The sequence below is a fragment of the Corylus avellana genome, chromosome 3 (genome assembly GCF_965113065.1).
Source record: "Corylus avellana chromosome 3, dhCorAvel1.hap1.2, whole genome shotgun sequence".
In the NCBI taxonomy this organism is placed as follows: Eukaryota; Viridiplantae; Streptophyta; class Magnoliopsida; order Fagales; family Betulaceae; genus Corylus; species Corylus avellana.
Window position 1 is genome coordinate 3692547 of NC_142492.1, and position 19117 is coordinate 3711663.

Genomic DNA, 19117 nt, shown 5'->3' on the forward strand with positions numbered 1-19117 from the left:
GCTATTGACTAGCTTGTATGCAAGCCTTCCAGAAGACATGATACTTATATTTCATTTAAAGTCATAATCTGGGGACCCCATTACAATGACTTTGTTTGGTAAAGGACTGTGAAGTTGGATTTTTTGTTTAAATAGTATTAATAATTAGTGATTGATTTGATATATATAGTTGAAAGAAGTTGTGAATTTTTTATAAGAAAAAGTAGTTTTGTTTTGTAGTTAGTAGAGCACATATTAGCCTAAAACACATGGGTACCGACTAGCTTGTATATGCGTGTATGACAAATCTTTAAATTCTAATGCCAAATATGTAGACATGCCCATAGTCAGGGACAGATCTAAAGCTTTTAATTTTGGGGGCGAAAATTAATTTTAAAAGGTTTATTTTATAAAAATTACATATATATTTAAAAAAAATTTATTTTTTGGGGACCACCTTTAAATCCATAAGGTGGTTCCGCCTCCCATATCATTATTACTTGATTAGCTATTCATGACAAATGCTGTTGGCCTTAAGATCATGGACAAATTGTAACCTTTAATGTTTTTAATGGGTAGTTCAATCGGTTTAGGACCATGTCTCATGAAACGGAGGTCTCTAGTTTGAATCCATCTCCCCCTACTTATGTGGACATGTAAAAAAAAAAAAAGACCTAATAGTGATGAGCCGTCCCCGTACTATTTGATCTCTTTACTATTTGTTTTTCTCTAAGAAGATTTGATATATAGTAGAAAGAAGTTTTGAATTTTTTTATAAGAAAAAGTGAATAAGTTTTGTTTTGTAATTAGTAGAGCACATATTAGCCTAAAACACATGGGTACTGACTAGCTTGTATATGTGTGTCTTCCAAAAAACATGTGACTTGTATTTCATTTAAAGTCACAATCGGGGGACCACATTACAATGTCTCTTTTTGGTAAAGGACTATGAAGTGGATTTTTTGTTTGAATAGTAATAAGAAGAGATTGATGTGATATAATTAAGTTGAAGTTAGACTCGATAAGGATTATTTACTTCAGTTTTTTATCCTGTTTCATCTATCTAGAATAGTGATCATCAATATATATATATATATATATATATAGTTGAATTTAAGGAACTAATTTTTAATCATATGTGCTGCGGGGTAGAATGACTTATTGAACTACAAATGGAGCATTGCAATTCTGGTGATTTACAACAACATGGAGCTTGTTGTGAATAGCCCTGCTGATAGCATGTCAGCTGGCCTAAAATGAATTGAAGTTTGATTCCAGGACTGAAGAAACCAAGTTGAAAGCTTCCTTCTCTGGACACTAAGGTCTGGCCATCACTTAAAGATTGGGTTGAAGTAATGCAGACTCTATACCAAAGGAGGCCATAAAGAAGAAAAATAGTAAATTTGGAATAATAACCAAAGAAGAATGAATGTCCATTGATTTCTAGTTCTAGAGCTCTTTCTTTTCTAAGCAGTACAGGGAAAATAGGGAAAGAGGCTACAAGCAAGAGTTTACAAAGGGAAATTCTGATTAATTGGGATTGGGATATCCAATCATTTGTTGTCTAAATTGCTATGAAACTCACTTGTACAAATAAATTTTGAGTTGTTCAATCACATAAGTTTTTGTAAATTCTCTCACATGTGCTGTTCAAATCGCTAAATAAATTTTGAGATAATCGGTGATTACTGAAAAATATCTAAAGGGAAGGGCATATAGCTTACCATGAAATACATGCGGTTGAGTTGCACACATATATATCTTCCAAAAGACTAGGTCTACAGCACTTAAGACAATCACCAAATTCATTGTTGTAGGCTTGTAGCTAAAAGCATGTTTGAGATTGTATTTGAAAAATATAGTTTTTAAGTCAAAAAAACGATTTTTGATAAAAGCTTTTGCTAAAAGTACGTTTTGGTCATTTTTAAGCTTTTTAAACTCTTAAAAATGCTTTCAATTTTTTTTTTACCAAACGAGTACTTTTTTCTTCAAACGAACATTTTGAATGTTAAACACACTTTTAGGCCCCTCAAACGCACGCCCAAAAAGGCTTAAATCTCCCCTTCACTTGACACCCCAGCAATGCCTTGTATTGCAACTAAACCGATAAGGATGTCAGTATGGGATGCCCGGCTATTTATTGCCATAAGTAAGTTTCATGTGAACTCCTCCCTCTCATATGTGTTGTTTCAATGGTTAACAATTTGAGCAAAACATTGTTGGAGATCTTTATCTTCTCAAATAGATTATAAGTAGCCTAATTATTTTGGTATAAATCACTAGGGTTCACATAAGATTGATGTCACATACTTGGGTATAAGACAAATATGTAAAAGGAGCAAAATGTAATGAAGAACAAAGTTAATTGGGTATGATACATATATACATACAAGAAATAATCCTCTCTATCGAGCATCTAACGATGTGATAGAGATATAATTGGTTGACGATGATTGCTGGTTTCTCCATGGAGAATCTTCACAAGACAGACTTTTTCCGACATACAAACCAGGCTCTTTGGGTTCAGGTAATGAATTGTCACTGCTCAACATGGTAACCACAGACAACATGCTAGGCCTCTCCTCAGGATGTAGTTGCACGCATAAGAGACCGACATGGAAGCAACGTAAAGCCACCGAAAAAGTGCACGAGTCTCCTAAGCACTTATCAATCAGTTCAGAATGCCTGCCTTCTCTCCACAACTCCCATGCCTAAAACATTTTGAAAATCATTCATGATCAGTTCATTATACGTAAAATGAAAGGTTTAATCACTCTTTTGAACACTCACATGTCCAATAAGGTTTAGACTCGTGTCTGAATGGAAAACCCCCCGGCTCCTCTTTCCGCTTAATATCTCTAGCAACAATATTCCGAAGCTAAAGACATCGGATTTTACTGAGAATAGCCCATCAATGGCATATTCGGGTGCCATATAACCACTGCAGAAAACCATTAAGAATGACACTAAAACTGATTAGAAAAGAAAAAATGTCTATTATAGATCATGTTTAGAATACTTACTAAGTTCCAACCACTCTGTTTGTGGTTCCTTCAGTCTGATCTCCTCCACAAATTCTAGCCAGCCCAAAATCTGAAATTTTTGGGTTCATCCTACTATCAAGTAAGATGTTACTTGTTTTGAGATCTCTATGTATTATCCGAAGTCTGGAATCTTCGTGAAGATAAAGAAGTCCCCGAGCAATTCCACAAATAATATGGAAGCGCATAGACCAGCATAAAACTTTAGCTCTTGTTTTATCTGGCAAGTTTCTCATTTATGTTAATCATTTGTTTAACTGAAAAAATGAAAGAAGAACTTGAAAATTTCTTTGATTAACCATATGATCATAGCATGAAGTCTGGTTAAAACTATTAGGTAGTGAAGGGTTCAAACCAAAAATGAAGGAGTCCAAGCTTCTATTGGGCATGTATTCATAGACTAGCATTTTCTCCTCTCCTTGAATGCAACAACCCAAAAGCTTAACAAGATTTCGGTGCTGAAGTTTGGCGATCAATATAACTTCATTTTTAAACTCATTCGGTCCTTGTCCAGAACTCCGTGAAAGCCTCTTCACAGCGATATCTTGTCCATCTACTAGTGTACCCTAGAAATTCACATTTGTAGATAGATTATACTAACAGTGAATATGGTAAGAGCTGCTTTTACTTATGGACTTTATACAGCTTGTTGCAGAGTTACCTTGTACACGGGTCCAAAACCACCTTCACCAAGCTTGTTCCTCCATGAAAAGTTGTCAGTGGCATTACATATCGTAGATAGGTCGAACAAGGGGAGCTCCAGGTCTTCCTTTTGGCCTTCAATGTTCTGGTCTATGATCACATCATTCTTCAGTTTCCCTGATACAACCAAGATGGGCCTTAAGGTTTTGTCCATTTATGTGGTTTGAAGTGCTTGTAAATGAAGTATATGTATATAAGATTATTTGTACTGCTGGAATAAGCGAGAAGAAAAAATTAGATTGCAGCTCCCATCTCCCCTGTTTTTCCTCTGCTTTTCACATAAAATTGCAGCAACTTTATATATTAGTTCTTAGATCTAATTTGCTCAAGTTTTCTTAGCTGTCCTTGTGTGTTGTACTTTCAGGAATATCCAGGCAACAGAATCGATATTAAGACACGTTCAGAGAATACTAGAAGAAAAGCACCTATACCTAACAAAAGTAAGTGAATACCCAAAATTGTAGTTAAATTTTTTTTTTTGATAGGCAATTAACTTAACATAGTTACCACGACAGAGTACTTTTCAGATTCAACCGGAAGAATTACCACAATATTATATCTTGACATCATTTTTTGTGAAACTGGTAAGAGAAGATAGTATTACCTCTGAAGTTTGTCCTTCTTTTGCGAATGCAATAGGTGATTAAGAGCACCACAAAGACTACGCCAATGGCAGCTCCAATTACCACTATCACCTTGATCTTTTGGTTCTCCTTCAACTCTGAAGCAGACATTCTAATGTACAGATCCTGCCCATTAGCCGGAAACTGTCTAATATCAAGCAGGTCACCATACCAGATGGCGCAGCCACTACCTCCTCCTCTGATGTCTGAGACTGTGTAGGCCATACAGGAACAATTGCTCAAGCATTTGACCTTGCATTGCTTGAGATTCAAACTTTCATCCACCCAAGAATTTGTTGTATCTGGCAGTTTGAGACCAACAAGTTTTACAAACCCATCTTTATGCTTATCCTGGCAACTCAATTTCTTACTGCGTAGACATCCTTGAGACCAATTCTCTGGATTCCATGTTTCTGCTGACTTAGGCTTGAACCCTTTTAAACATTGACAGACAGGCGACTCACCAATGATACAATTTCCATAAGCACCACAAAGGTTGTATTTGTCACAGTTGTCTTTTGGCACAGATGCATACAGGCTCCAAGCTTTTATTGCTTCGATCCATATGAAGCGCTGATGCGAGGAGAGTGTCTGGTTCAAAACTAGTCTTGAGATCACAGACTTATTGATCATTTGGTATATGTAGTACGCTTCATCCTTGTTGGACACAAAATTGAAGTCAAAAACCGGGTTGACCTTCAACTCCGGCTCACCGCTGTTATGAACGCCGTTCCACGGGCCGCCCCGGTAGTACTTCTCAGAGCCTTTCTTCATGACATTATCAGGGTAGTTATGAAGCTCAAGACCCCAGGTAAGTTCTCCGGGAGATGGATCATCTGGACTCTTCCACGCAGATAGGCGCCGTTCCAGACCAGTCCTTAAGTCCCATCCGAACTTCATCCCCGGTAACAATGTATCAGAAGGATAGTCAAAGCTTTGCCACAGATAGTTTTCTGGATTTTCTTCTTTTTCCTGATCATCTCTTAGTACTAGATTTCCTGAATCTAAAAGCTGTGCTATTGGATTCCGAGCCTCTTTCGTTGAATTCGCCGACCAAACAACAGTCCTGTTCTGGCCGAGAAGTAGGAGATTACCTGAGCCGTTTACCATCAACACGCCGGACAAATCCTTGATTGGGTTGCGCCGGTTTGCTACCCAAACAACAGTTCTGAGAGGGATATTCTTGTACCAAATTCCCAAAAAACGGTTTGTGGAACTACCTGGACTGAAGAAACCCAGTTCAAAGCTTTCATCCTTGGAAACCAAGCTCCTGCCGCTGCCGCCGTCACCGTCGCTGATGGACTGGGATTGAGTAATTGTGTCAACAGCGTGGGATAATCCAGAGAAGAAAAAAAGTATGTGAGTAATCGGAATCACAAAAGAAAAAAAATTCATTTTTTTTCTTTTCTCAGTGCTCTTTGCTTTTGAGACTCGTTAAAAGGAGTACCTAACGAGTGGTACTCTGCCATTGATGAATCTTCTTCAGCATGACATTTGACTGGCAGAAGTGAGCTGAAATTTCCACTTTGCCAGCCAGGTCGTGGTATATTTTCCGTCCCTACCAATTGACAAAAATTGATTATGTTTGACTAAGCAGCCTGTCGTTTGAAAACGAATTTTGACTGTTTTTTATTGGGCTGCTCCTTTCACTATTTTAATTATTAAAAAAAAAAAAAAAAAGTGTTTTCAAAACAATTATCATTCTATAAATGAACCACAGCCTCTCGCAAATAGGCTTGGGTTCGGTTCATATAAGCTCAGATCATAATCAATTCATTTAATAAATGAACAAAATTTGTATAAAAATTAAGTCCGTATATTAAACAAGCCCAATTCGTATCACTATATATTTTTTATTTTATAACATTATTGTTAACTTTGTAATGAGAAGTTGTTAAGTTTTTAAAAAAATAAAAAAAGATTTCTCTTGGTAATGTAATAAATATAGCTTGAATTATTGTAATTGTGAATCTCAATATAAATGTACCTGTATTTGTGTGTATATGAGTAGATTTATGTTTTGGTTCTGTTCAACGTACATATTGGAGTTCCAATATAGATGATCAAAAACAAGAATTGCTCAGAGGTTCTAAAGCTATTACGGTAAAAGGCAAGTGGGTCACTTGTCTTGGTAGAAGAGGGAGTCCGTTACAAAGGTTTTTTTAAGTGATATTACTTGTACAACTTAAATTTTCTTTAGTTGATTGATTTTTTGGGTTGACGGACCTGAAGTGGTTTTACTTTTGAAGAGTTCTTCAAAATGTTTTCACTTTATCACCAAATATCTATGTCAATTGGTTTATTGATTTTCATTATATTTGGTTAATGTTTGTGTAGTTGTTCAATTTTAAATTCTACATTATATTGACATATATTGGCATACACCTATTCAACCCCATTTCTACGTGTTATTGGAGTTTAGTTATTTACTTTCAAAGGGGAATGCATCCGTATAATAAGGGTTTAGGGTTTCTTATATATATATATGTATTATGATGTAATCCTAAATTATTAATAGCAAAATACAATCGCACTATTTGTGGTCGTAGGCATATTGTCGAACCACATTAAATCTGTGTTTAGACTCTCTCTTAGTCTCTCTTTTCAATTTTATATTATTTATCATTTTTGTGCACAGTAACAACAAGAACTATTAGGATGAAGTAGGAACTTTGATATGTTCACTCCGTTCCGTCTATTTGACCAATCACTGGTATTCTAATATGAGCCACTAGTTCCAACAGTTCCCATAAATTGGATTATCGATCTAAAACATCTCTTTCTTGGTTATAGTCATGCTGGGTATAAGTGCCTTGATCCTCTCTCCAAATCTCTTTCTCTATTTCTCTTCATAGAGTCTTCAAGTAGATTAAAGAAAAACTTCCAATATAAGTCATCAAAGGAGTTCAAAACTCGAAAGGAAAAACATGGATGGGCTCAGACATGATGGGTGAAAAGTCATGTCCAATATGTTCCTTGTTAACATATGTGAATCTGCAACTGCAAACATTCAAGTTCATTCCTCTGCTTTGGCTAAGCCTAAGCATGATGTTGTGCTGCCAAGAGTTGCAGCAATCCAATGCTAATTCAATAATCAAATTAAACCATCAGATAAGGTTCAAGATGAAGATGACGATGATAATGCAGTTCAAACTATACCAGAAGAATTTCAAGCTCGAGATAGATTGACACTTCCAAATTTCAACCAAGATCAACAAGCGTTTTTCCTGCATGAATATACATAACTAATCTTTATCGAGCCTCCAGTTGTGTAATGCTTATTTCATTGGTCGTAGATGATTCATGCTTACTTGAAAAAGAGTATGGTTCATTTGTATCTTTCTCCATGAAAAAACCAGGTTCTTTGGGTTGAGGCAAGGAACTCTCACTACCCAACATGAGAACTATGGAAGACATGCTTGGCCTATCTTCAGGACGCTGCTGCACAGATAAGAGACTAACATGGATACAACGCAGAACTTCAGATGGCTGAGAGTGTGAGTCCTCTAAGCAAGCATCCATCAATTCCAAAGGTCTCCCTTCTTTCCACAGTTTCCACGCCTAAAAGTAGTCAAACGTATTTGTCATCGGTTGGTCTAACTGTTAGAATTTAGGATTCTCATATTCGGTTAGATATTTTGATTGTAATCAAATCTTACCTTGTTTGTTTTCACCCCACCTACCATATTTTCCTCATAAAAAGAGGTTGTTTGTATTGTATAAGTACATCCAAGACAATAAGAGCAAAATGTAACTTTTAGGGCAATTCTCTAGTGGTAGACAAAACGCGGAACCACTCCAAACCTTTGTGCTCTTCTTTTTCCTTTTGCTTCCGCTATTTTGTTCCACTTACATCATATTACAATTTTCTACATGGTCAATTGTAGGCCAAACTATGGACTCAATTGGCCAACTATATGAACCAAAACTAGGACATCTGTGGGCCAAAACAAGGTCAATTATGGCCGAATTAGGCCAATTGTGCGGCTAAAAGATGATTATTCAGGTCGTATCGAGCCAACAGACAATATAGTTTGCTCTAATTGTCTTGGATGTCTTTTTTATCGAAAAAATGTGGTAGGTGGAGTGAATACAAACAAAGTTATCAAATCCTAAACATTTGATTACAATCATCCAATTATGATAAATTCATAATAAGACAAATATCAAACTGAATATGGCAATCCAAAATTCTGACACTAACATCCGCAAGAGAAACCGAAAGTCATTGAAACTTACATATCCGACGAGGTTTAGGTTGTGGTCTTGATTAGAGAGCCCTCTATTTCTCTTTCCGCTCACAATCTCCAGCAATATGATGCCAAAGCTAAAGACATCAGACTTTGTCGAAAAAAGGCCATCAAAAGCATATTCTGGTGCCATATAACCACTGCATAATATCAGTAATTAGTAAAAAGATGAGACAAATGAATTAAGAATATATTCTTAATAGTGCCATATACTATATAGTAGATCTATATAGATAACATGTCATTTATACTTACTAAGTTCCAACAATTATGTTTGTGTTTCCTTGAGTCTGATTTCCTCCACAAGTTCTAGCCATGCCGAAGTCTGAAATTTTGGGATTCATCTCGCCATCAAGTAAAACATTACTTGCCTTGAGATCTCTATGTATGATCCTCAATCTGGAATCTTCGTGAAGATAGAGAAGCCCCCTTGAAATCCCACCAATAATATGGAAGCGCTTAGGCCAATCTAGTAGTTGACCTCTTGTTTGATCTGACAAGTTTCTAATTCAAGTTAATTAAACTTTCTCAAAGTTCCTCAACCAGAAAGCAAAATACTATATATGTTAAATTCTGAGGGAGACATACCAAAAATGAAAAAGTCCAAGCTCTTGTTCAGCATGTATTCATAGACCAACATTTTCTCTTCTCCCTGAATGCAACAACCAAGAAGCTTTACTAGATTTCGGTGCTGAAGCTTAGCAATCAATAATACTTCATTTTTGAACTCGTTCACTCCCTGACCAGAACTCCTTGAAAGCCTCTTTACGGCAATTTCTTGTCCATCTACTAGTAAACCCTGAAAATTACCATTTGCAAACAGAATTTTAAAGAACTAAATAAAACAAGTGCTTCCTTGATACTTATTGTTCGTATGCCAGTTTATTGCAGATTAATTTACCCTGTAAACGGGTCCAAAACCACCTTCCCCAAGCTTGTTGTCGATTGAAAAGTTATCAGTGGCTTTAGTTATTGTGGAAAGGTCAAAAAATTGGATATCCATGTCTTCTTCTTGGCCTTGATCGTTCAGACCAATTCTTCTACTTTTCTCCATTTCCTCTAAAATAGGCAAAAACAAAAAATTCAAAATGGGCTTCACTTAAGAACTAGAAATGAGAAGGGAAGCAAAATTGAACACTTGGACTTGATCCATGTTACTCCTAAATGCACATTCTTTTCCCAAAAAGAAACTTAATTTCCTACTTGGACAATGCTACACAAAGGAATACATTTACAAATTACATATATATATATATATATATATATATATATATACTCAACAATGATATCGGTTGGTGTGCCATGTCGATTTGCCTACACAATGCACCTTTTTGCCCTTATTACAGAAAGCATCTGTCATAAACCTTTGCTCATTATCCTTGTCCATACCTACACTTTATACATTTTAGGAAGCTTTATTCTTTGGAGAGTTCTTTCAATGAGATCATAATATATATAACATATTAGAACACCATTCAACCCAAAAGTTTAAGATAACGAATGTGCCCCAATAATGTTATGATAAGCACACAACCTTACGCATTTTTGTTCAATGTGAAACTTAATCTTTTTACGCTCACACATGCGACTCTTATTGCATTGAGATTAAAGTCAGAGAACAAAGATCATTCTAAGTACCAAAAGACATTATCAACATGTTCTAGAAAGGTGGTTAGTAAGTAATGTTACCTTTTAACTTTGTCCTGCTTCTGCGAATGTATTTGCTAGCTAAGATCATCGCAGAAATAATTATAACGGAACCTACAGATATCGCTGCTATCTTGATCTTTTCAGTATCATCTTTCATCTCTTGGTGGTGGATATTCATGAAACGGCAAATAAGAAATAGTTAAGTCGCATCATATAAAATACTTCAATTTTGACTGTAACTTCAATGCCAATATTGATCATATTATACCTAACAGATCTGAAGCAGCCATTCGAATGTAAAGATCCTGCCCAGATTCTGGAAATTCTCGGATGTCAATTAGATCACCAAACCAGATGGCGCAGCCACTACCTCCTCCTCTGATATCTGAGTTTGCATAAGCCATACAGGAGCAGTTGTCCAAGCATTTTGCCCTGCATTCCTTCAGATTCATACTTTCGTTGAGCCATGTATGGGTGGTATCTGGGAGTTTCAAGCCAACAAATCTGACAAACCCATGATTATGTTTATCATGGCAGCTCAACGGTTGGCTGCGTACACAGCCTTGAGACCAATCCATTAATTCCCATTTCTCTTGTGATTTGGGCTTGAATCCTTTCAAACATTGGCAGACAGGAGATTCATTGATGATACAATTGCCATAGGCGCCACAAAGCCCATAATCGTCGCAGTGGTCTGTAGGCGATGCTGCGTAGACATTCCAAGTCTCCTCTGCTTCTATCCATATCTCACGTTGAAACACATCGAGACTCTGGTTCAGAATTACTCTGGAGATAACAGAGTTATTTTTCAGAGTGTATATGAAGTAATGCTCGTTGTCATTGTCGACAAGCTTGAAATCAAAAACTGGATTTGTCTTCAAATCTGGAGAACCGCTAACTCCGACGCCGTTTGATGGGCCGGTGCGGTAGTATATCTGTGAGTCTCGCCACAAAACACCCTCAGGGTAGTTAGTCAGAGCAAGCCCCCAAACCAAGTGTCCTGGAGATGGATCGTCTGAGCTCTTCCACGACGTTAGACGCCGGTTCAGACCGCTCTTCGAATCCCATCCTACCTTCATATCTGGTAGCAATGTATCAGATGGGTAATCAAAGCTCTGCCACAAATAGTTGTCTGAATTTCCATCTTTCCCATCATCTCTCAAGACAAGATTTCCCGAATCTAAGAGTTGCAACACTGGATTCTGAGGCTGTTTCGAAGAGTTTGTAGACCAAACAACCGTCTTGCTGCTGTCGAGGAGGAGAACATTGCCCCTGCCGTTTATTGCCAAAATCCCAGATGAGTCATTGATTGGGTTAACCCGGTTTGCAACCCAAACGACAGCTGTATCTGGGATTTTCTTGTACCAAATTCCCAAGTAACGACTCTTGGAACTCCCGGGACTGAAGAAACCAAGTTCAAAGCTTCCGTCTTTGGAAACTAAGGTTCTGCCATCAGTGACAGTTTGTGATCGAGTAATGCTGTCAACTGCTAAGGAGATTTGGAAGCAGAAAAAGACCAAGTTAAGAACAATAAACGTAAAGGGAAGAGTACTACTTTCCATTGATTTGCAGCTCTAGATCTCTCTGCCTTCCAAGTAACAAGTTCTCCATAGACACCTAGTAGTTGAGGATTTACAAGGTAAAGGACACAACCTGAACGACGCGGTTGCCAACTTTTAATGCATGTACGTATTTCATATGAAAAAGGCGTAACTTTACGATGTAGGACCGCAAGCACCCCTTTTGGGTGCAAACAGGGGACTCACACCGCTCGAGTGCTGCTTGACGGGTGCTCCAATTGAGTGGCCAATTTTGACGATTTTTCAACTGAATTTATGTTGATTGAGTCTTTGATTTTGGATTATTTTAGCATTAACTTTTTCATAGCTCAGAAATTGGACCAATCAAGAAGAAGGATGTTTCCTCCACGACTGGGCTTTTGATTGAAGCGACTCATGTTTACTACGTGAAAGAGAAGGAAGTGATAGAAGCCACATAAATTTATGGAGATATCCATATAAATTTGTCAGTTTCTATAATCAATGTGTTCACACTGCAACGACTTTAATAATGGAAATTATTAAATCAGTACTTGGCTTTCCAAAAAATAATGGAAATTATAAAAAAAAAAACCTTTTCTTTTTGTTAGAAAAAGACACCTGTAAACATAATGTTTATACAATTTTTTATTTTTTATTCTTATTCCTTATAAGTAATGTTTATAATTATGTGACTGAATAATGTAGATGCCATACTCTCATCCTCTTATTTCTTATCTCATTGACGTGTCAATGTGAATTAACCTCTTTTTTTTTTTTTCCTTTTTTATAACGGTTAATCCAATTACTAATTGGAATTGTCATGTTCATAATTGATTCATTGCCACCCAGCCCCCCTAGAGAGAATATATAAATATAGAGCTACTAAATTTTTTAAAAAAATTCAATCTCGATGTCAACATCTTTTCACAAGAATCTACTCTACGCTTGAAATTGTATGGGAGTATCACTATCTTCTTGTCACAATGACAGAATGTCACTTGACCCGTGACAAAGGAAGGGTTACTATCGTTAGAGCATGTGACCTTGATTCATGAACGAACAACACACGATCGAGTCAATAAACTACACGCAACTAAGTCATACGAAAGAAGAATGACCTTCAATGGGAGGGAAACATGGTATAAATTAAAGAAGACTCTAAGTTTGAAAGACATTAATTACAAAACTCTTCTTCTAAAAAAAAAGATTTATTTCTTAGTTTTCAACTGACTTAAGCATCCTAGTGAGCCCCAACAAGGCTCTAAGCCATTCTTCTCAGTGATTTTAGGTCCTCTTGATGTGAAATTGGTGTTGCAGCTTAACATGAGGAAAATAAATAAATAAATTCAACAAAAATAAAACTCTTGGAGATTTTTGCCGATGGGTGGCTGCTGCTTCTTCTTTTAATCCTCATACAAGGCATTTTCAATGTGCATGTATTAATTAGTAAGCCAGATTGTGAGGCATATATAGCATCATGACCTGGAGTAGTAGTGTCTCATGCATGATGAAATATATATATATATATATATATCGTTAAATTTTTCAACACGTAGAATATTTAATTTAAATGAGGGGTGATTTGACGGAGTCAAAATTTTAGTTCTGATACCGTATTAAATTACTATTCATCCCGAAAACTTAAACTTATAAAACAAGGTAAATTCAATCACCAAAGTATTAGTTTAATATATATATTCATTTTACAGTGTTCTTTTTCTGTTTCACTTGAAGGTTGGAACACTCTTTCTAGACTGAGTTCCTTCTTAAAAAAAAAAAAAAAAAAAAAAAAGAAGAAGGGTGGGGGGGACTTTATCCATTTATCAATTTAGGTCAAGCAGTACTAATAATAATAAATGATTTGTAGTCACCAACACTAACAAAATAGCTGACAGTGGGCCCAGGCCAATAAATATGTACAGTGTGGCTCTTTCTACTTTCTGGTCTGAAATGTACACAATAATTTCGATAGGTTCTCAGTGTACCACAATTGCAATTAACAGTCACTGAGGAAGATGAGCGTTATTAATTTTGCAATGGCTGCCCTCACCTTCCGCTTAAAAGGATCTTATTTTAAACATAATATTTCATTTTATGGTTAATATTTAAAAATTATATATTTAATACTATATAATATTGTGCATAGAATCTTATTCCAAAAAAATAAGTCATCAGAAATAGACTTCACGAGACGCCTACAATAACTCTCCACGTGAATGGAGTCGGTCATCTCTATTTTAAAAGAAATGAATAGTATTTATTTTATAAATTTGGCTTATATAATGTAGCTAAAACTACAAGTTAAAAAATGAAGGGTTGAGATTTAGTTCGAAAGTACTTCAATATTTTTCTAGTCTAAAAGAACAGTCGCTACTCTTTCCCTTCTCTCGTTTTCTCTTATTCACGTCCCCCCCTCCCCCCCCCCCCCAATCCAAGGAAAAATAAATTTTATAAGGTAAAATTTATTTATTTTTGCCTATTGATCCCTAACCACTAAAATTTTTAGCCCTTAAATAACCTCACCTATCCCAAGCTCTGGCTCCGTGATGAACGGGAGAGGAGAACGTTCTTGTAAAAGGGAGGGCAAATTAGTTTGTCTTTTCACATTTTTTTTGGGGACAAATTTACCCTCCCTTTTACAAGAAGTAGGATCCAAATACACTCAACTCGTCTTCTTCCTCTTCCTTCCTTGTTTCTCAGGGTACACCCATCACCTCACTCCTCTTCTCAACCTCTCAATGCATTCACAAGTGTGTTCGTTGCCTGAGGGTGCGGGCACTTAATGGTTGATTGAAATGTATTTAGACGTATGCTTTTGGATAAATTAAAGAAAATGAGAGATCCATAGAAATGAACTAATCCAACTTGAAGATTTTGGTTTAAAATGATTTGATTGAATGGATAATTTGTTCATTTTTTGGATCTAACTTTTAGAAACGGCATTAAATTAATTTGATTCTTATAATAATCTTTATACTATAACCAATTTGTAACAAGTAACACCCTTTGATGAGATGAATATAGATTAGGTCGTCAAAACTGATATACATTAGAAGAAATTCAATTGAGAAAATCAATAACAATTTTTGGATAAGAGGCCCTTCTATTAAGATGTTGTGTAAAACTCATTTTTACAACCTTCAATAGAAATTGGATACACGAGATAAAAACACAATATAATAGATATAAAAACATTGTATCTTTTATATAATGTGCCTAAAAATATTGATTACACAGGTGTGAGTATAAAAATATTGAGTCTCCCATAAAAAATGTGTTATAAATGTGACTTGTTAATATAAATAATTGAGCTCAAGATAATGGATTTAAGTTTTTGGGTTGAGTGATATCTCAACATGCGACCGTGCTAGTCCAAGCTATGTAACTAAGAAAGAGTGGGAGAGAGATGCACTGAAAAACCACTGGTTTATATCAGACGGTGGGTTGGCCTTAGTGTATACGGCTGTGGTTGGCTCTCAACCCATTTCGGCTTGGATCAAAGCCATACTACACCCTCATGCGGTCATTCTCTCCATTCCACAGAAAAGGGTACATGAATTTCAAATTTTAGCTGCCACGGCTATGGACCTCTCCACCATCTCGTTTTCTGAAGGCTAGTTTTGATGTGGCAATGCACAAAGGTATGGCCGTGGCTGCTGCCACTCTCAGTGACTCCAACGGCAACATCATTGTTGCTGTCTCTAGGAAGCACACCTCACTGGATGCTAATATTGGTGAAAGCTTTCGCTGCTGCCTTAGCTGTCAATATGGACAGCTCCTTCGATTGCAACTCCTTCTCACTTGATGGTGACTCCCTCACGATTATATCGGCTACTAATAGTGCAGCCTCTTTCTCAGATTGGAACTTTTCATCGATCATTGGAGAATATAATTCAGCAACTTGATTGCTTTCACATTTGGACTGCTACAAAGATCTCCTGTAATGCTAACTCTGTAACACATCAGCTTGCTTCTTGGGGTCGCCGCCAATAGAATTTTGGACTCCTCTCAGTCAAATCTGACTTATTTAGCTTTGGTGTTTCCGTACTAGAGATAGTGAGCGGCAAGAGAAATATGAGATTCATTTAATATATTCTCTTTTTCTCCTTAAACTTCTGACACCATCCATAACCAAGTAAAAAACAAATGCTACAACCTCAAAGACATCACCTATTCCTGTTGATAGTACTAGAAAACCATATGTTTGTAACTTCCTAGCAGCCTCATTTTGTCCCCCCTCTGTATCCTAACATGCCAGGTGTTTTGCTTGGAAATTCTTATTTCGCAAAATGTGATACATTTTGATCTAACAAATCTTGTAAAGCACACAAAATAAAATTCCTCAAACTATCCACATTATCCTTATACAACTCAGTATAGCTCTTTATTCACAGTAGAAGGCAACCCAAGCTTACAGCATCAAACCATGTCAAAGGCTTACTGAAAAAGAAAGCCAAATTGCAATGCCTCAAACAGAAATGAAGCTTTGAACAACTTTAAAAGGGGCATGTATTGGTTTGTCACATAAAACTCTGTTTTACTTACCTAAGAAAATCAACAATAAATCACAGAATCAAGGAAGTGAGATGCAGTGCAATGCTTCATGTCCAAAAACATCAGCAATCATAATTATTCTAGATATCCTATCTGTTGTTTGGTGCCTTGAATATCTCGAGTCCTTCACGTGGGGCCCATCAAGTTTTGTCTTCTTGTTTGGCCTTTTGAAGTTGTAGCCGACTCTTTCTTTTTTCCTTCTTTGAGTTGGTTTTGGATTTGCAATACTTTTCATTTTAGGAGAACTAAACCAACTTTGCTAACTATAAAAGAGAGGCTTTGCAACATAGCGAATTGGAAGAAAAATTAAAAGCCACATATCTCATTAGGGTTTTTTCACTTTGTTGTGCCTTGTGGCACTTAGAGAAGAAGAGAGTTTTCTTTGTCAATTTTTTATCTCTTTCTATATTTTTCTCTTTTGTGTGAGAGTGAGATTTTGGTGTATTGGGGCTTTGGGTTTTGAGTGATTTTCTCCATGTTATCTTTGTACTCCATCTTTTTGTTAATGAATTTTCTCTGGCTCGTCTCCGTCAATGGATGTAGGCTTGTCAAGCCGAACCACTTAAATCTTGATATCATATGTGATTGATCTATTTTCTATTATATTCTTTTCTGCTTTTTTGGGATCCTGTATTTTAATTTCGTGCACAACACTATCCACTCAATCAACTTTTCAATTTCATCTGGGTTTTCATAAACAGAAAGTGAAGGAACAAAAATGAGTATGAGAGGAAGCAAGCCTCCCTGCATAAATATGCATAGAAATAAAAAAAATCCAATCTTGTACTGCAACATGGTCCTTCAGTCCTTGAACTTTCTGTTTTCCTACGTGAGAAATCACAGAACCTCCAAATCGAACCCCACTAGTTTTCAATCTGCTACAGGGCAATGATCTCTCATCTATCCAGCATTGTGCAATCTGCCAAAAAGGCTCCTCGCATGTCTTTGTTTGTAGTGAACAGATTAAGCATTTTAACTCTCTGATTACAGTTGGTGAATAGATTACGCATTGTGCAATCAATAGCTATAACTATTGATGCTTTTGTAGAAGCTTCTTCCCACTTCTCCAAATTTAGCTCCCATGGATTCTATAATTTTCCATGTTCTTGCAATTCTCTACACTAGTGCACTTTCTCTCATAGTTCAACCAACAAAACCAGTTTCCCACATCACCATAATTGTGTTGTTTATTGTGATATCCGCTCCAGCAACACTTTATTATCTAGACACAGCTACTTCTTGCCAGGTAATTATCCCTAAAGACATAAAGCTACTCTATAGTTTCATTCCCTTCTCCCAAATTTTCTAAGCAACCAAACATAAATAATCACTCAATTTTCATCTCCGGAACTGAAAACTTTCTCAGCTAGCAAATAAAGAACTAGCAGGAACAACAAAATGCACCCAACAATAAAAAGAAAAGAAAAAAAAAAAAAAAAAAAAACCAGCAATGCAATTCAGCCTAAAGAGCCCGGTCTTCTTACCCAAAGCTTTCTGCCAGATATAGATTCTTCATCAAGCAATTTAGAATTTCAACCAATGGACTAACCATTACATTGCTAAAGGCTCGTTAGAATATATGGGTAAAGACAAGAAAAAATTATTTTAAATTTCTTTATACATCTACTGTAGTGCTTTAATAATTACTTTTATTGCTATTGCCAGTGAAAGACAACAGCAAAACACCAAGACCCCGTTTGGTTTGCGGAATAGACCCTTGAATTAGACTAGCTAACACTAGGTATAGCTAGTCCTTTGTTTGGTAACACTCTATTCCTAGGACTAATCTATTTCCATGGGATTACTAATCCCATACACACAAGGTTAGCTAAGCCATTTAAAAATGAGTGGCTTAGCTAATCCTTTCCTGTGGGATTAAATTAATTGTGTAAATTGTCACAAAAAAACCCCACTTATAGGATTAAATTTCGTTCTCTCTCTCCCTCGCTCTCTCTCTCTCTCTCTCTATATATATATATCTCCGTTTCTCTTTTCTCCGTCTCTATATTTTGTTATCTCTCTTTCTATTTTTTCTCTGATTCTTCTGATACAGTTTTTCTGCAAGTGCAAACGGATTTTTTTTTTCTCTATGTCGTCTCCCTTCTTTGTACCGTTTCTCAAGTTTTTTTTTTTAATTATGTTTTTTGATTTCTTTTGATTCTCTGTACTGTTTCTCTCTGATTTTATTCTCTCCGTTTCTCTATTTTTTTTTTTATTTATGTACTTCTTTTTCTTTTCTTTTTTTATTCTGTTTCTTCGAATCTCCTTTTCTCAGTTTTTTTTTTTCTTTGACGGAGAAACAAAATCTGAAAGGTTTTTATAAAATTATAATATGTTATCTGATTTCTTTTGATTCTCTTTACATTCTCCAACTATATTTTTTTGATTTCAAGATTGGGTTTGATTCTGTTTTCTCCAACTATATATTTATTTTAATATAAATAATTTTGTAACATAATTGCCAAAAAAAAAAAAGGCTATATACCTGACATAATTATTAAAAAAAAAAAAAATTATAGTAAAGTTGTTTATATTATAAAAAATAAAAAAATAAAAAAATAAATAAAAAAAGGAATGAAAAAAGAATGAAAGTCCTTAATAATATAAATTATATTTGTATTAGAAGGGTATTTTAGGAAATTTGATCACAATATGATTCAATTCACCAACATATTATATTGTATCAAACGAAGGAATAAGATTAGATAGTCTATTCTAGTGTTACAACCAAATAAAGGAATAGGAATAGCTAATTTATTCCACACTTTTCTATTCCA

At 35.8% G+C, this 19117-nt stretch overlaps 2 protein-coding genes across 4 annotated transcripts; both read right to left on the reverse strand.

Moving 5' to 3' along the window:
- Positions 1 to 2309: 2309 nt before the first annotated feature.
- On the reverse strand, positions 2310 to 5878 carry LOC132173743 (G-type lectin S-receptor-like serine/threonine-protein kinase At4g27290). Its single transcript, XM_059585335.2, has 6 exons — positions 4327 to 5878; positions 3682 to 3839; positions 3376 to 3586; positions 3003 to 3240; positions 2770 to 2920; positions 2310 to 2690 (listed from the first exon to the last, which is right to left on the reverse strand). Exons 1-6 carry the CDS (start codon positions 5738 to 5740, stop codon positions 2385 to 2387), a joined length of 2478 nt encoding a protein of 825 aa, XP_059441318.2. The 5' UTR covers positions 5741 to 5878; the 3' UTR covers positions 2310 to 2384.
- A 1550-nt stretch (positions 5879 to 7428) lies between these two features.
- Positions 7429 to 12051, reverse strand: LOC132174522 (G-type lectin S-receptor-like serine/threonine-protein kinase At4g27290). 3 transcript variants are annotated; one of them, XM_088514525.1, is made up of 8 exons: positions 10514 to 12051; positions 10285 to 10404; positions 9497 to 9654; positions 9184 to 9394; positions 8851 to 9088; positions 8585 to 8735; positions 7657 to 7906; positions 7429 to 7572 (listed from the first exon to the last, which is right to left on the reverse strand). In XM_088514525.1, the coding sequence occupies exons 1-8, from the start codon at positions 11805 to 11807 to the stop codon at positions 7547 to 7549; spliced, it is 2448 nt and encodes an 815-aa protein (XP_088370651.1). In that variant the 5' UTR covers positions 11808 to 12051; the 3' UTR covers positions 7429 to 7546. The 3 variants fall into 3 exon arrangements, with proteins under 3 accessions (XP_088370651.1, XP_088370650.1, XP_088370652.1); XM_088514524.1 differs by having other exon boundaries at positions 7429 to 7906; positions 10514 to 12050; XM_088514526.1 differs by lacking the exons at positions 9184 to 9394; positions 9497 to 9654; positions 10285 to 10404; positions 10514 to 12051 and having other exon boundaries at positions 7429 to 7906; positions 8967 to 9055.
- Between the last annotated feature and the right edge of the window lie 7066 nt (positions 12052 to 19117).

Coding starts and splice junctions, on each gene's coding strand:
- LOC132174522 (XM_088514524.1), bottom strand. CDS start 11,807: ATGGAAAGTAGTACTCTTCCCTTTACGTTTATTGTTCTTAACTTGGTC. Junction 9,395..9,496: donor GTTTTGGACCCGTTTACAGG/GTAAATTAATCT, acceptor GGTAATTTTCAG/GGTTTACTAGTAGATGGACA. Junction 9,089..9,183: donor CTTGGACTTTTTCATTTTTG/GTATGTCTCCCT, acceptor GAAACTTGTCAG/ATCAAACAAGAGGTCAACTA.
- LOC132173743 (XM_059585335.2), bottom strand. CDS start 5,740: ATGAATTTTTTTTCTTTTGTGATTCCGATTACTCACATACTTTTTTTC. Junction 3,587..3,681: donor GTTTTGGACCCGTGTACAAG/GTAACTCTGCAA, acceptor GTGAATTTCTAG/GGTACACTAGTAGATGGACA. Junction 3,241..3,375: donor CTTGGACTCCTTCATTTTTG/GTTTGAACCCTT, acceptor GAAACTTGCCAG/ATAAAACAAGAGCTAAAGTT.